Below are 17936 nucleotides of genomic sequence, written 5' to 3'. Positions count from 1 at the left end.
GTATTTGTAAAGCACTTTGAGAGTCATTGATAAAGCGCTATAATAAATATAAGGATTATTATTATTATTATTACTGCAGACAGGCAGAGAGAGATGTGGGAAGGTGATTCAATATTTACAATAATCAAACATTGTTGAACTTTATACAGATGATGCTGTCTGTGTAAAGGCTTGCACTTGTATGCATGTTTCTATCAATCAATCTATAATATACATGCCTAGATTTAATTTAAAGAAGCATTATACAAATCCCATAATGATCCTGTTTGAAGGCAAAAATGCTGTTAAGAGCTTTAAATAAAAAACATCATCCAATACATTGTCAATTTTCTGATCTTATTTGACAATGAAATATTTTTAAATCTCCTTGATATGACTAGTAGACTTAAATGATACAAATGTTAAAATGAAAACACAGGATATGTTGCTGGACTTAAAAAAAGATTTTATAAGGAAATATGTGCCGAGTGCTTTCACTGTTCCTTTTTGACACTTAAACCATCACTGTACCTTCATTTTTCTGATAAAGGGTCCACACTGACCCCTGGCTGTACTTTGAGAATACTGCGGTACCTAATCTCTTCATAGGCGACAGACATATTACATGAGCAGACAGGTTATTAACACAGAGCAGGGAAATATAACAATGTTTAACAAAAATGTAAATCAGAATGTAAACAACAGAGGTTCCTAGATCTTAACAGAAATGACTCTTTTCTCAGAATGACACCCTGAGTCATGACAATTCACTTTTCAAGGAAAACAAATACAAAGTTATAAAAGGCATCTTCATGTTGCAGGCACTGTGGGAGTCCAGTTTCACCAGATCAGGTAGTGGCAACCTTTACACAAAAACATCTACAGATCAGGACACAAAGTTAATCTCATTCTCATTGTGCAAGTTGTAGCCCATTAAGTAGCTATACACAGTATGTCTTATCATTTGTGAAATCATGCTTGAGATAGGCAATGCAAACTTTTTTTTCCTGTCAAATATACAGTTATTGAACAGTCTTCTAAGGCAGCTGGGCTGTGAGGAGGCACGGTTCAATTTAAATTAAAAACTCTCCTTGTTATTGCGGTAAATGTTGTGTTGACTTCTGAAATTTGAGTCAGCTGTTCCAAAGCCTCCTTATACTTGTACATCAAATGCAAGGATTTATTCTAGGCCAATTTGCTAAAAAAGTGCTAAGAAGGCCAGTAAGCAAACACTGGAACATAGACCATTTGCTAACGTTGGTATTAAAAAAATATCTATCTAGTATGCCTACATTTCAATTGCTGCACAAAATATTTTTTAATCAAGCACAAGATTTTCCCCCATAAATTCCTTAACATTCATGAATCCTGAGTAGGCATGTTGACGGTGTATTAAAAGAGTAAAAACCTGAAATGTAAGATAATGCAGATTTAATCTCTCTCTTGTTTAACTAAAATGTGCTTTGAAGCATCTGAAGAATGTTCAGTTTTTTCTCCGAAAACATCCCTGCTGAAAAGCATTTTAACATACAACGTCTGGATTTTCTTGATTGTCGTTGTAATAAAATGAATGTATCTGTAAGGAAGAAAGTAAGTGTCAAACACAGTGGTATGCTTTGAAAAATGCTCATGAATAATGTAGACTGAAGTGTTTCTGTATTAACAGTGTTATACTTATTTAGCTAAAACCTGCAGAAGCAGCATTGTGGTCCTCTCGCTTCTTTTGAGCCACAGGTTCACAGTGATAACAACATTCATACCTCACAAAAAAACTCAAAGTCAAGTGTAAAAGTTCCGCGGAAACTATTCAGATGGTGTGCTTTACCCTGTATTTCAAAATCAAAGCGCTCTACCTCCAGCCTACGGGCTCTGAGCATCCTCCTGACCCTCTGCGATGGTGCGGTAGTGCTGCGGCTGGTTCTGAGCCAGAGGAGAGTCGGTCTGAGAGAACAGGGCGGGGCGGCTCTTCAGGGGCAGCCTCAGCAGGAAGCGGCGGGACGTCACCAGCTCTCCGTAGCCCTGAGCGTGGGAGAAGGCGTAGCCGGAGCGACGGGTGCTGATACGCCTGGTGGGGGGGCGGCGGGGTGCGGGGGCCGGCAGAGCCTCCTTACGAAGCTTGTGTCTCACCTACAGGGAGAGAGGGACGAGAATTAAATGAAGATGTGGGTTAATTTTGTAATGTATTTATCCAATGTTGATAGTTTCTTTAGGAGAAGTAGGTTAGTCTATCATAGTGAATTATAACTCAGTCCATATATCTTCATATTGTGTATTGGGTATATTCCTATTGTCAAGATATTTACTGTTTTTTTTTATTCATGTGCAAAGGCTTTTTACTTGCTGCTTAACCCAGTGTTTTTCAAAGTGGGGGCCCCAGGGGGCACCAGCGGGGTCACGCAAAGTTTGAGTGAAAAGGGATTTTTTTTTTTTTTAAAGTTTACATTTAGCAAGTGAGAGCCAGTGAATGTTTCGCTCTGCAGCTGGATGAGAGCACGGATGTAGCAAATGTCGCAGAATTGCTTGCATACAGCATTAGATTTATTTCAGAAGACAACTTTGTTGAGGAAATACTATTTTACAAAGCACTGGAAGGTAGGACCACATGAAGAGATATTTTCCAAGTTTTAGATGAGTACATCATCTCAAATGGACTTGACTGGTCTCGTTGTGTGGGGTCCTTGGCATGGCAAAGTTTGGGAACCCCTGGCTTAACCAACACAAATTCCAAACTTTGGGGACCTATGATGCTGATGTTCAGGTTTATGTTGTGCCTCTACTGTGACATGTTCTCACCTTGTCGTTGATGGTGGGCCGGAGCTGAAGGACGATGAAGCGGTAAGCCACCACAGGCAGAATACAGAGGAGGGACGTCAGGAAGATGGTGAGCCACACGTTGGGCTGAGTCAGAGAGTTTCTCGCCGTGCCTGGAGTTGATCAAAATCAGTCAGAATCACTGAGTAAAAGGCTTTGCTATTCAACAAAACAATTATATTGTATATTGGTCGTAAGTGATTGTGCACATAATTAAAATACTCACAAAAAAGAGGATGACATGAGAAATAATTGACATTGGTATATCGAGATTGGCCTTTTATAAGACATTACCTTATACATTATTGCATTCAGAAGACTCATATTTGAAAAAACATGCAACAATCTGCCTCTCTGAATGAGCTGAGTGAACTCACCGATGAAGGGGAAGTAGGAGGTGAAGATGAGGAACATGCCGTTGCTGTACATGGTGAGTGTGATGGCGAAGTAGGAGGCCAGGCTGCCCCAAACAAAAAACTGGTTCACTGCCGTCCAGTAAAATGTGTCGAGACAAAGCTGAAAAAAGCAAACATTATTTATATTTTATTATGAATAAAATGTATATTTCCTCTTAAATGTTGTGTTTTTGGTATTTATGGCATTTTGATTTGATTTATAGAGAAAATTGTATTTCAATAATTTCAGAATCAGAAATATGTTATTGTCCCACAGAGGGAGTGAAAACCTTTTTTTTTTTTTAAATGAATTTCCATGATTAGTTTTACATTTCAGAGAAAAATTATATATTTTTTAAGTTAATTTTTCTCAAAAATGTGCGACTTTAATTTGAATATTTCAAAGATTTTTCTGGCAAATATATATTTTTATAATATCAGAGAAATATATTTTCATGAAAATATTCAACACATTTTTCATTATTTTAACCTACAATGGCCCTGATATGCCATCATAGCAATGTATTCAAATATCTTAAAAAAGCGCTTTATTATATTCAAAGCCTCTGCACCCTTGCTACATGGTGTGTTGCTCCTGGAGACAGGAAGTGTTCTCCTCACCTGCACGCTCATCACGATCAGCAGGCAGGTCTGCGCCAACAGAGCGAAGGACTGATAGTCGGCGACGTCTTTGCCATCATCTCGCACTGTGTCGTACATGGCGGCCCACGGGATGAAGAAGAGGATGAGGGAGCTGTAGCAGCTGTGCAGCATGCAGCGCACGAACATCTTCTTACTGAAGTACAGGTTGAGCTGGCCCGGAGTGTAGAGCTGAGGGTACTGGGAGCTCCAGCGGTCGTTCACATCCTGCACAAACACAGCATCAGTGAGAGAGGATCAATACTGATGACTCATATCATTTTCAACAAAAGAAAATGTTTGATTTGAGTTATTCCAAACTGATTTATTAATAATTCCCCCCTTAGTGCATACCTGGTCAAAGAGGCTCATGCCGAGGACAGGAAGCGCCGTGTACACCATGTTATACAGGGTGATGAACCACTCGTCATACACTGTCTGTGACCACCAAAAACATGTAAATACAGTGTTAATAACATTATATGTACTCATGTTAACGCCTCCAGAGCAAAAAATGTCACTACAATTTGGAAATAGTTTTTTCCAAATACATTTTTGGATAGAAACATTTCCACACGTGTCCTTTACATTTTAGCTTGAGTCTATCTGTGGGATTGTTTCAGTACACTTCAATAAGTCAGCCATATTTACTTTTGTAAAGAAAATAATATTCATATTTAGTTGGAACTACTGTATGAGGTTTTGTTTAAACCTTATGGCATTTCAGTCTGTATTTGTTGTTATATTGTATAATATCCATGTGAATATTGAACATCCCCTGAATTGCAATACATGTATACATCTGTACTACGGATATAATATAAATTAGAATCATTTATTTATCTGTGGATTGGTTCGATTTATTTATTTTTTTACATACTGTATATACCCGTCGTTCTTACTTGTGTGTCTCATGTGATCCCTTATTTCTTCTCTCTACATGTAACCCTTTTAATTATGAAAGAACATTCTGTGTCCCTCACCTGTGCAGAGAAGCCGCAGAAGAAGGCGTACCAGAAATGAACGAAGGTGAAGGTGAAGTTCTTGTAAAAGAAGTACTGTAAGAACTTGCACATGCGCAGGTAGGACCAGCGGCCGTGCACCAGCAGGAGGCGCTGCAGGTAACGGAACTGAGCGAAGGAGTAGTCGCTGGAGAGGACCGCCTGCATGCCCTCCTGACCGCTGATACCCACGCCGATGTGAGCGGCTGTAGGACAGACAGGAAAGACAGAAACGAACATTTTATTAATTAAAAAACAGTACGTATTTTCTGGCTATTTAGTTTTACAAAAGCTCAATAGAGTGGTGCAGTGATGACGTATTTTTCTAGACGGACCAGACAGTTAGCATTGCGAGGACTCCCTCGCAATGGGATTCTTCCATTGGAGTTTGGAAAAATGAACATAAAAAAATTACATATTTGGCACGTTTTTGATACTTACAAGTTTAGTGCAGCAAGATAACTACCAAATATTATAACGTAATGCTATAAACCAGTGGTTCTCAAAGTGGGGGGCGCAGAGGCATGACATGGGGGGCGCGAGAGACCAGGGGGAAAAATGCTTATAAAAAAAAAAAAAAAAAGATTAAAAAAAAAAAAAATCATATTTTGAAAAATTATTGATTGAATAATATGATCCAGTACTATTACGTCTGAGTCTCTGTGTTTCAATAAAGCTCGGCTCTGCGTGTGTGTGTGTGTGTGTGTGTGTGTGTGTGTGTGTGTGTGTGTGTGTGTGTGTGTGTGGAACGATCCATTTTGTGTGTGTGCGCGAGCGAGAGAGAGAGAGCGCACCGGAGATTGTTGTTGTTAGCTTCTGGTGCTAGCGAGCTACGCTAACGGATATAAGGAGTTTTTTCAACAACAAAGTGGAGGAGAGTCCTCTCCTGTCAGACTGAGAGACTCAGTGAGCTAAAGGACTCTCTCAGTGTTATCTCAGTGGGTCTCAAACGTTTTGGTCACCATTAATGTAAACAATTATTTCCAAGGCACACGTTTATATGATCATTATAGTTATAGAAAAATAAGAGAATCAATTAAAAACAGGTATGAAATACTATATGACATTAAAGGGGAGTGATTTGTAAAATATCCATAAAGAAATAGTAAATCTGTTTACAATTCTGTTTCAAATGGGTGTTGAGAGATGTATCCATAGATCTCTTCATTTTGCTCTCGAAGTGCACCAGATTGATGCTTTTAATGTAACTTCAATATTTAAAATTCTTCCCGGGGGAGCTTGCCCCCGGACCCCCCTATGTGAGATCCACACACCACCTATAAAAATAGCACTTTACCCCTGCTTACACTATATGCGGCCGTGAGCTGATTGTCGAGCCTTCATTGTAACAGTCGCGGGTACACTGTGTATTTGCGTGGGCATTGTTGCAGTAGAAAATTCAACTGTAGCGCCCGGTACATTCATGGGAAACCCTAAATGTTGGAGCACCCTCTATGAAACGTCAAGCTACCCCACAGCACCCCCAAAAAAAATCTCTGGCGCCGCCACTGAGCCTGACTATTTGTGTTGGGGGGGCCCGACTTTTTTTTTTCTCCAAAGAAAAAGTGACAGAAAAAGTTTGAGAACCACTGCTATAAACTAACAACATCATGGTCACACAACTTGTCCTAACCAACGCTACGCTAAAGGCGGCTGATATTCGCGTGATGACATTTAGTAATCTAATTTAGTCCCTTGCTAGCAATCGGTTGTAGGCTCCAAAAACCTTTGAGACAAGGGAACCAGAAGTGGTAAAATGCTAACACATTCCCAGGATTAAGGACTCATTCCTGCACCACTCTACAGTGTCTGAGTTGAGCGAGCTCACCCTTGATCATGCTGACATCGTTGGCCCCGTCCCCGATGGCCAGAGTGATGGCCTGCTTGTATTTCTTCACCAGCTGAACCACCTGGGCCTTCTGCAAGGGGGTGACCCTGCAGCAGATCACCGTCTGACACATACAGGCCGTCCTCAGCAGCTCCAGGTGCAGGTCGTTCTCCAGAGCAAAGGCCTGAGCAGCAAAGGGAAGAACTGGTTAGGTAACGAGTCAGGTCTAACCCTCAAACACAACCCTAACCCCCTCAAAACACCTAACATAAGTCCTCTCCCCACTGTAGAGAAATATAGTACATTCTAGTCAATAAATACTTAATCTTTCATTTAATTATTTTCCAGAAGCATGTAAACATGTAATAATATTCTACCAGGAATAAGTGAATACTTCCACTTTCTAATATGTTTCCTTAATAAACTTGATTTTCAATATTCTAGCTTTCTGCAAGAGTGTCTAAAATACACATATTGATCAAATCAAACAAAGATTAAGCATTTAAAATACAAAGAAAAATGTCTTTATGAAGAACAAACAAAACAAACAGTACTAGAATAATCTGTAAAGGTCTGTATAATACAAATATGTATAATTGAATTGTTAAAAAAGAAAAGAAAAATGATTTTTAGAAAGACTTACTTTGGATAGCTAATATATTTAGCAAAAAGGGAAACATTTAGAAATGTGCTTTCTTACCAGACTGTGTCCGTTGATAACCAGGCCGTATTCTCCCTCCACCTTCTCATCCTCCACCCTCTCTATCTTCTGGAGCCAGAACAGACCGGCGCGAGACGAGATCACAGACGGCACGTCCGCCGATTCTGGACACATTTTCCTTCTTGCATTCCTGAAAAAAGGAGGAAACGGAGACGAATAAAAAAAAAAAAAAACCTTTGACATTTTTATGAACTTTTATGTTTTCCACAGTAATGTAATTGGGATACAAACAATAATTTAACTCATATACACATACTAATTAAACCACTGTCATTTGGAGCTAACAAGTGCTAAGTGCATATCAGTAAAACTAAAACATCACTCTATATTTTGTAATATAAATGTATAAATGTACATATCTTTTTTCATTGCATCTATGTGTATATAAATATTTTCATTATATTTTATTTGTATTTTTTATTGGACATTTGTCACTAAACCCCATTACCTCCGGGATGAAGAAGTATAATGATTTGAGTATACCAAAAACATCTAAAAGCTTCAGTGTGTTCAATTCAATGTATTAATTGAAGTAAGATGATGTTTCCTCAGCCTCTGATGAGCAGACCCCTCCTGTGTGTAGTTCTTTGTGTGTGAGTAACTTACACCAGCTCCTCTTTGACTCCTTCAGGCGTATTGGCCGCCACGACGAAAATCTCCTTCATCTCCTCTCTCAGCATGTTGCAGGAATACCCGATGTTCTCCGCCGTCTCTGTTTCAAAACATACATGTTTAAAATGACTGTGATTCAAATAATCTGCTAAACATGTCTAGTCCATGACTCGTTCAGTAACCGATGACACAGGATGATCATATAAACACAAACATATTTCTTTCACATTATAATACTGTATTACCTATATTGGTAAATATCATTTGTGACACCCACCCTGTTTATCCCCAGTCAACACCCAGATTTTGATGTCAGCTTTAGCCAGTTGCTCTATGGTCTGCGGCACGCCGTCCTGCAGCTTGTCCTCCACAGCTGTGGCTCCCAACAGCTAAAAACCACAGAGTATGGGGTGTTGATAGGAAAAACTATTATTTTGTATCATTCTGTGTGTAAAAAGCAACAATAATTTCAATTTCCCCCCCAATATTGTATGTTTAAAGCAACAAGTGTAACACAAGCATCAATGGTCAACCTTACAATATCATCACAATATCTTTATTGAGGTATTTGGTCAAAAATAATGTGATTTTCTTTATACAACACAGTCCAGACTCACCTGCAGGTCTTTCTCTATCTCTTCGTAAAGTTCATCGAGCATCTCCTCTCGGCCGTCCATGGCGGTGCTGGCCTCATGGTGGCGCTTTCTCCACTTATCCATGTAATCCTCATCCAGATCTTTGTAGGCCAGGACCAGAGTCCGGAGACCGTCGCCTGCATACTCCTGTTTCAGTTCAGAACAGGTCAAATTAAAAAAATCCTGACGATTGCTGAGTGTTTAGTGTGTTATATCACCAAACATATCACATCAAGCGAACTGCATGGCTCACGTTCAGGTGTCCCGTGGTGACCTCCTTCAGCTTGTTGCAGGACGGGTGTAGTCTCTCATAGATGATGGTGTCTGCTCCTTTGCAGTATAGAGTCAACTTGCCTTCGGGGCTACGCACTGCAAATCATGGTGAAAGTTGCTTTGTTATTGATTAAATATCTTAAGAACATTTTTAATTACTATCTTCAAACAGCAAGTTTTGGCAAAAACTGAAACTAAATAAATAAATGTAGCACATATTTCTCTCACCTATGACTGACATCCTCTTTCGCACGTTGTTGAAGTCAAGAACCGCCAGGAGTTCATATGTGACTTGTTTTCCCATCTCCATGGCCGTGATGCTCTCCGGTGTGCGTGAGCGGAACACAAAGCCGAAGTTCCTCGCTGCGGTCACCAGAGCGCCCTCGTCAGGAGACTGAGCCTGGTAGTACAGCTCCCCTAAAAGAAAGAATTACAAAAAAGTTAGAATGTGAGGATTTCTGTTGTGGGAGGCATTGCTTTCTTCCACTGGGTCACTAGAGAGCATGTTGGCTTTAATACCTATCTCAAATGATACCTGGTAAATGGTTCATATAAAAAAGGAAAATATATTAGAGTAAAAAAGAGAAGCGATCTGTATATTTAAGAAGTATCTCTATGTGTTTATATTTACTATGTTGTCTTAATGTGCAATATAGTTTATTTTTACGATTTGTCTTGAATTCTTTCCTGGCTCCTTCAATAACTTATATTTTAGTTTATTATTATTTTTTTTTTTTAGTACTGCTACTTTTTATTTTACAATGTTTTTTGTATTCACTAAGATTTAGTTAACTTTTGCCTTTTATCTGCACACAAATAATCCCCAGAGACAGAACATGGGCACTGTGATTCTTCTGTTATGCAACAAAGCCTTGCCACTAGAGGTCGCTCACCCTCGTTCTTCTCCTCGGGCATCACTGTGTGGCACAGAGCCAGCAGGCGGAAGAAGTCCTGAGCCTCTGGGTTCCCCTCCTTCACCGTCTCCAGCAGACTGTGGTCGTGAAAGATGAACTTGGGATCCGCCAGCTGGTTCCAGGAGAAGTCCAATCTCTCTGTCTTCTGCAGACAGAAAAGAAGCAGACAGAGAAACTAAAGAGCTGGAGACAAGATTCACAAATATATAAAGAACTGTGTATCAGTTTTCCCCTCTCACCTCAGTTATTTCCACTCTTTGTCCAGAAAAGTCAAACAGCTCCCCTGAATAACAGAGACCTTATTTCAGACATCTTATCATCCTAACTTATTCCCACATTAAGGAGTTTATCGTTATCAGAGCAGCTCACCGTAGGCTTTCCCGTTGATCGAGCACTTGTTGAAAGCCATGATGTTCTGCGTCAGAGTTCCAGTCTTGTCACTGAAGATGTATTTGATCTGGCCCAGCTCCTCGTTCAGGGTGGTGGTCCTCGCATGGGCAGGGGTGTCATTCTTTGGGTAATACATTTTCCTGTCCCAGTCTATGTAGAAGCTGTTCCCCAGGCGGATGATCTCCACACTGATGTTCAAACAAAAAGGGATCAGTGTAAGACGCAAGACAACTCTAACTCTGAAGGCGTCACGATAAATGTTGTAGATTTCTGTACCTACCTGACATAAAGCGAAATGGGCACCACCGTGTTGAGGATGATGACGTAGGACCAAAAGGAGAGGAAGGATGTGAGGCCAGCACCGACCCCCTGATCACGAGGGAGGAAGACCGTAAACACAGAGCCCTCCCTTACCTCCCAGATTGCACTGCCGATGGCCAGAATGGCACACATGGATGCCAGGAAGCCAAAGATCTGATGGATTCAGAATAGCACACATTGACATCAATTGACTTGTACATTAACAACAACAAAACAGGAAGAGGAAAGACACAAACATGGTTTTTCCCAGTGTTTTTTAAAAGTCTTTCTTGTCACTGTTTGTTAAAGGAGTCGATTAGTTATTTGCAAAATCAAGCAGTGCACAATCCTGAAATTATATTATGCTTTTTCCCCCTATTTCGTTAGCATTGCGATGGGAAATTTCAGCCACATTAATCGTAATTTGGTTTAATTGTTAAATAGTTTATTTAATGAGAAAACTACAGTCATAAAAATGAAATACCCAATTGCATTTGTTGCTACAACAAAGTAGCAAAGCAAATGTATAACATATTTACTGTAATATGAACACTTAGATAACATAAGAAAACCTTTTCTGCTGAGTGTGTGCGTTTGTTTGTGTGGCAGTGAGCATGGACAAGACACTCACACACAACACCAGGACATTCATCAGGTGGTCGATGCTGGTGCGTTTGAATGTGGTCTTTCCACTGTTCTGCATCAGCTTGGTGTCTGGACCTGGAAACATTCAAATTCTTTTTAGATGCATTAAAAATCATGTAAGCAAAGGTACAAAATCCACCTCAGACACTCCTAATAAGCCATTCACATTTAATGTTAAAGGTGGGGTAGGTAAGTTTGAGAAACCGGCTCGAGATAAACTTTTTGTTATATTCCATGGAATGCTCTTAACATCCCGATAGCAATGAATATCTGAAGTGCTTTGACAAAAAATCCATAAAAAAACGTTATCTGTGGAAGCCGTAATACTGTAAAAAGCACGACCAATAATTTTAGCGGGCCCGGCTAAAATAACTGGATGGCCTACCTGCCTGTCAGCCTTCCATCTGTGCACAAACGTATCTCGTGCATAGATCTCGTGCCCTCATTGGTCATGTGCGCGTTCGCGTGTGTTGGCTGTGTATTTTCAAATTCTATCGCACTCTAGCTGGTTCCTCCAAAATTACCTTTACCCACCTTTAAGTCTTCAGGAAGTTTATAATTATGGTATTGTGGATTCATTTTAATTAAGCATACATTGTTTTCTCATCAAGTGTATACTTTACAAATGAATGTAGGCCTGTAATGACAAATGCAAGCTATTTTCAAGCTTATAAAATGCGAACTGAATGTAGTAAAGTGGTAACAGTTAGCTTATGTTTGCCAAATATATTAATAGCTTGAAGCTAAAGCAGTGTCATTAAATAATTATACATACCTTAACGTGGCTTTATCTTTTTAAATTTCATTTATTACATATTCACTGCTGTATTTACCGTTATTATTCCGTATTTCGTTGTGTTTTAAATACATAATTTGCTCAACTTGACCTAGTAGTCTGTTGTGTGTAGCATTAGCGCCCTCTGTTGGCCCGATATGAGCGGTGCAACCCAAATGAAATGTACCTGTCCTCGTGCGTTTTTTGGAATACATTAGCATTAAGCGTTAGCAGACGTTTACGCGTTAGCAGACTTACCTCCAAAGATGACCAGACCGAAGCACCACTCGGTGTTCCTCAGCGTGCATCCTCTGAGCAGCACCTTGTCGTTGTCCAGAGAGTAGGTCTGTCCGTCCAGAGACAGGGTTCCTTTGAATTTATCCAGCCGGTTGTTGGGAGGCTCACATCGGACTTCACCTGAGAGAGACCGAGGCTAGTGTCAGCAACATATCCAAGTAAACTGTCAAAGTATCGTGTGGAACTACAGGGAGTTGTACACTGAAACGCCTGTGTTAATAGATAGAAATATATGAAGAACGGCATTGATTGATATGGCACCTCTCATACAAACATGCAGCCCTAAGTGTTACATAAAAGGAAACTGTTATCAAAACATGTTTATTATATATCATATTGGAGCCACAGCCATTCACGAGGTAGATATGTTATTTGGCTCGATTCTTAGAGGTTTACATAAGAACAAATATTAATAGATTCTTACCTTCAGTTCTAATAATTAAATATTACAAATCACATTCAGCAAACTTACATTTGAATGCAAATCCACTTAAAACCTTTTCCCCTCAATATTTTTTCCCTATAATAATTTCAATTTTCATATATCATAAATTGTCATATTCCTTTGTATATTATTCTTGTAAACATTTCTTTTTTTTGTAGTTTTTAAAATAGCTTTTACATGTTTTTGTACAACTTAATTCCTTCCATTGTTTTTCACCCATGCACTATGCGTCAAAGCAAATTCCTTGTATGTGATTCATTTCTTATTTCAGATTCTTACCATTGAAGTGAGCCAGGAGGTCAGTGCTGTCCCCCAAATCCCCGGTTACAGTCAGCGCCTGCTTCACCTTCAGATTGGTCTCACTGGGGGACACCAAGAGGACATGAGAAGGAGGGAAGACAGTGTGAGACGTTAGCCGTAAGTCACACACACACACACACACCACACACACACACACACACACACACACACACACACACACACACACACACACACACACACACACACACACACACACACACACACACACACACACACACACACACACACACACACACACACACACACACACACACACACACACACACACACACACACACACACACACACACACACACACACACACACACACACACACCCATCTAACTCAGCTGTTTCTACGTAAACCAGGTTGAGAGGCTCGCTGCTGGACAGCAACATCAGATCCGCCTGAAATGAAAACAGCATGGTTAACTGATAGAAGATTAGATACAAATCACTTGTGGGAACTTTGACTTATTCTAGCTGTTTTCACTGAAAGCATCAACGTATATAGATCAGCTTTACGCTATAAAACACCATAATGAACACACAGTTAACAATCATGTCCATACTTACTGTGACAAACTGATTATTCTCCAGTTTGATGATGTCTCCAACCTGCACGTTCATCCATTTTTCTTTTTTTAGTCTGACAAGATAAAAAAGAAGATGACATGAATTCACAGAACAGCAAACAGAATATGAGCTTTCAAAGCCTAACACTGCTCTGTAAAATGTTAAAAGTATACAGTGTTGAATATCTTACTCTCCATCGATGAGGACGTTTACCATGCGGTTGTTCACCTGCTTGTCGCTTGTGTGTCTGTTCTACTCAGGTGTCATGGAACAAAATGAAAATAAATTAGATTAAATTATATTTTTGAATTCAGTAAGTCATATTCTGCCCCAGTATTAAGTGTGGTTCCTCTTTAGTTATTGTGTTTCAGTTTAGTTCTGTTCAATTGTGATAATTAGAACTTACTATGTCATCGCTGGCGTCTTTGACTGCTGTTATAGACAGCACTAAAATCAGAGGGACGGCAGTCGTGAACCACGAGAGAGAGGAGATTTGTGGGATCAGCTGTTGACACAAACACACACCAATGCTTTAATATTATGCATCTGTTCAAAATCACAAAACATTGATAAAAGAAGATGAAATTGAGAACCTAGCATAGGACAGAAAATCCATGAACTTAAAAAGTAAAATAATAAAAAATGTAAAACATTCAAATCAGTACCCATTTTTGCAGCATATACATCACCAAACGGCTAGCTACATTTTGTAATCATTCGTGAAAAAAGTAAAATGACCCCTAATACAGTCCGTGTTGACATGCATGACATGCATGACAGCACTAGAGTAGGTAAATAAAGAGACATGTCTACCTGCAGGACCATGAGGAACATGAAGTAGGCGTTGGCGAGCCTCCGGAACTGCTCGAAGAGGTTGAGTGGCAGGAAGGTGAAAACATTGTATTTGGAGGTCCGGATGGCGTTGTTCTGAAGGACAGAATAGTTACACATGAAGGGACATAAGCAAGTGATACTGTAGCTACAGCACTGTGTAGCCTCATTTGATGCCATATTACTTCTGCTTTTTTAAAGACAGCACAGAGCTTTGTGTCTATACTTACAGCATATTGGTAGGAGAGGTTGGACGGTCTGTCGTTAGCTCGAAAAAGTCTCTCCTCCTCTGTTAGAAAAGAATAATGAATTATGTAAGCATCAGTACCATGAGTCCATGTACTGTATGTTACACACTTTTAGTTTAGGACATATACGGACACACAATAACATGTGTGAGCTTCCCGACTCACCTATCTTCACCTCTTTCCTGCACAACCCGCCAAAGAATGACGTTACGGATCCCATGTTTAGCTCTCCATATCTCACACCTGGAGGAAGAGCTTGTGTTTACATATCACAGAATAAATAGAACTTAGTGAAGATACATTTCGTTTGAGTTAGACCATACAGACATATCAACTGAAAAGGGAAACTGGCATGAGTGAGGGGGAAGCAGTTTATTTATGGAAGGTCATGTTTGTGTTTAGCTTTGGTTCAGTGTGAAAAGATATATCGATGACCAAGTGCTAGCAGAAGAAATAAGTGATTTAATTTAATTAAGCAAAAACAATTGTAAGGAAGAAACGGGGGATAAAAAAACAACAACGAAAAAACATGTTTTTTAGCCTTGAACAGCAAGGCTGTGTTCAATTATACACAATGTACACATGTGGTGTTATTAGTAAATGTAATTAGTTAGCCAAGGCTGGAGACCGTCTTTTGACGTTAATTGCAAGCTTTTAAAAAAATAGTCGCAATCTTAGTAAAGTAGCTGTTCGTCATGGAACTAAGGACTACACATGAAAATGGTCAAGGACTCCCTGGAACAAGACATACAATTGATTAAATTATATTAAATATACTTTATTCACTCCTAATTGGAAAATTCTTTAAATTCCTGACTAAATAAATAAAAAATGTAAAAAAAACAATACATTTTTCACTATGTAACACTCGCTCTAACACATTGTTCGTGATAGGCTAATGAGCGGGAAATCTCTAAGTGGACCAATCACAACCGGTATGAGAAAAATGAAGCATTTTGGACATTAAATCATGTAAACGTGTCACGGTAGAGGCCCAAAATTCGAATATGAAACCAGAAAATGAGCATAATAGGACCCGTTAAGTGAGAAAACACACAGCTCTTTCATTCAGACAATATCAGGCAACATCCTCGAGACCTTATCTGTGCTGCAGGGCTGTAAAGACACATCTAACCGCTCCCTTCTCAACCCTTTGTACCACAGTGAAGTCTTTGACACATAATCCATGATCGCAAAGATTACGATATGACCGTGAACCTCTGACTTGTTCTGAATCAGGTGAGCAGAAGAAGACTTCGAATACAAAACAGAACATCTTGATTTTGCTTCATAGTTGTGATTTTGTTTGATCTTGGAACAACAGATCCTTTCAAAAGTGGAAAAGGAAGAGTCGGAAATGTTCAGGGTGAAATTCATAACAATTAAAGTAAGCCAAAGGATGGTGCTTGCTTGAATATATAGCAAAGAAAGTAACCAGCTACTATTCTATACTGTATTCCTTTTCGATATAAGTCAAAAATATCCTACACCTTATAGAAAAACACTTTTCTCACAACTACACTACTGCTAATAGCTTGACCCCCGATTTGTGTTGTTATATAGATCCAAAACTAAAGCCAGTTCCAAACTCACTCTGTTATTGTTCTCACAACACTTTGTTATTGTGAATCGGAAGTGTGTCACTAGGCTTGGACTTTTAAATGAGAGAAACATTTGAAATACATGACCTTTCTAAGGGTTTAAAACGTGAGCCCATTTCCTCAAAAGCGCCTGTACATCCACCGATTCCCCAAGGTGTGCAACCAAATGTAAAACAGCCACATACCTGAAACAAAAATGAGTTTTCCCGCAGACAGACTCAGGAACACAGGGCCCTAAAAAAAAAATAGAGGACAAAAACAAATTTCAATCCTCCCTTTGCCTCCGCTTTAAAGGAAGTAAATCCAGGCCTTATAGAGGTCTGTTTGGACGTCCAGGCTCCAGCAGAGAGGACAGACGGGGGCCTCCAGCCAGGATGAAAGACACGCAGGATGGACGACAGGTGGAGTGGTGACAGAGGTGCCTGCAGCAGAGGTTTCAGGTTCGTGCAGGAAGAGCTGGGATCCCCCCGCGGCCAACAGCTCAGGGCCTTGAGTAAACACTGCAGCGATCTTTGGACCTGGATGGTAAAACGGGGCAGGACGGGGGCTGTAAAACAACAGTACAGGTGAACGGCTACAGCCAATCAGGGCCAACGTTAGGGTTGTAATAGGGGCGGTCAGGTATGAAACACACCCTGTGAGGCTGCACATGCTCACACTGGGGACTTACCTCTACAATATCAGTGCCTAAAAACAGTTTACATACTTACATGCAGGAAATGCCAATCATCTGTCACATTTTTGATAAATTACTTCAAATGGCAGCTCCAGATATTGTGACTTCCTGACTGATATGCTCTTCCAAAATGGAATTTAATATGTGTGCTCAAACACAAAGGAACCCAGTGTCATCCAGGGGACTTCAACATGCTTGCTAAATTAGTTATTGTGTTGTGGGTGTGCGTGCACAAGATGCCTACAGTATCTGCATGTATGCACAAATACCCATACTACCAACAAAAAAAAAGTCCCGATATATTGTTAGTCCAATTCAATATGCAAAAGTACCTGCATTATACTGTATGCAAGCAAGCGTGCTTTTATTTTATGGCTATTCCGACCCACAATCCTTTGCAGGGGGTATACTGTTTAAGCATTGGGGTCAAAGCTCAAGGCACTATGTGGACACAAATGGATGCATAATGCATGAGACACCAGATGCTAGACCTTTTATTTATTACCCCCTTTTTATTTTATCGTTTGTTTTTTATTGCTTTTTATTCATTCTACTGTGTTGTGTACTGTTTTTATACTGTTCCATGCTCACTGCTTGTAGCACTTCGGGATTTGAAGTCAGATATGAAGTGCTTTATAAATGAAACCCATTATTATTATTATTATGCAAAAAGGACGATATTTGGAACGCAGCAGTGATTTGTTTTTGTTAAGATGATTCAACTCCACAGAAGACACTAAATTATGTCACGTGTATCAATTTTCAGGCACCATCAAATTGAAATTGAAGAACATTTAGCATTTCATTAGTGTTATGAAATTGCTCTGCCTGTTTTAACAAGAATACCCAATAGGAGAAAAATCATACATGCATTTCATATCATCAGTTGATTGGATTATAAAGGGTCAGTTTGGCTACATTACAGTAATGAAAGGAGATGTTTGCTATTATTTGTCTTGGTTTTGACAAATGTATGACAAATTATTGAATTAATATTGATACGATGACAAATCCAATCAAAACCTGTGGTTCATATCAGTTGGG

At 39.6% G+C, this 17936-nt stretch overlaps 1 protein-coding gene across 4 annotated transcripts; it reads right to left on the bottom strand.

Annotated features, from left to right (window-relative positions):
* Positions 1 to 427: 427 nt before the first annotated feature.
* On the bottom strand, positions 428 to 16657 carry LOC117554894 (phospholipid-transporting ATPase ID-like). 4 transcript variants are annotated; one of them, XM_034229466.1, is made up of 29 exons: positions 16402 to 16657; positions 14781 to 14858; positions 14598 to 14656; positions 14350 to 14463; positions 13943 to 14041; positions 13727 to 13788; positions 13537 to 13609; positions 13298 to 13368; positions 12940 to 13022; positions 12177 to 12335; positions 11130 to 11218; positions 10479 to 10672; positions 10178 to 10386; positions 10048 to 10091; positions 9788 to 9953; positions 9123 to 9311; positions 8875 to 8990; positions 8604 to 8768; positions 8264 to 8375; positions 7981 to 8086; positions 7354 to 7504; positions 6654 to 6837; positions 4808 to 5031; positions 4179 to 4262; positions 3807 to 4052; positions 3168 to 3306; positions 2773 to 2903; positions 1805 to 2106; positions 428 to 1555 (listed from the first exon to the last, which is right to left on the bottom strand). In XM_034229466.1, exons 2-28 carry the CDS (start codon positions 14833 to 14835, stop codon positions 1840 to 1842), a joined length of 3591 nt encoding a protein of 1196 aa, XP_034085357.1. In that variant the 5' UTR covers positions 14836 to 14858; positions 16402 to 16657; the 3' UTR covers positions 428 to 1555; positions 1805 to 1839. The 4 variants fall into 4 exon arrangements, with proteins under 4 accessions (XP_034085357.1, XP_034085356.1, XP_034085358.1 ...); XM_034229465.1 differs by having other exon boundaries at positions 1833 to 2106; XM_034229467.1 differs by having other exon boundaries at positions 428 to 842; positions 1833 to 2106.
* Positions 16658 to 17936: the final 1279 nt, after the last annotated feature.

This window comes from Gymnodraco acuticeps, unplaced genomic scaffold (assembly GCF_902827175.1).
Source record: "Gymnodraco acuticeps unplaced genomic scaffold, fGymAcu1.1, whole genome shotgun sequence".
NCBI classification, from domain to species: domain Eukaryota; kingdom Metazoa; phylum Chordata; class Actinopteri; order Perciformes; family Bathydraconidae; genus Gymnodraco; species Gymnodraco acuticeps.
Note: the sequence above shows the minus strand (reverse complement) of the source record. Positions and strands in the feature narration are given on the sequence as shown.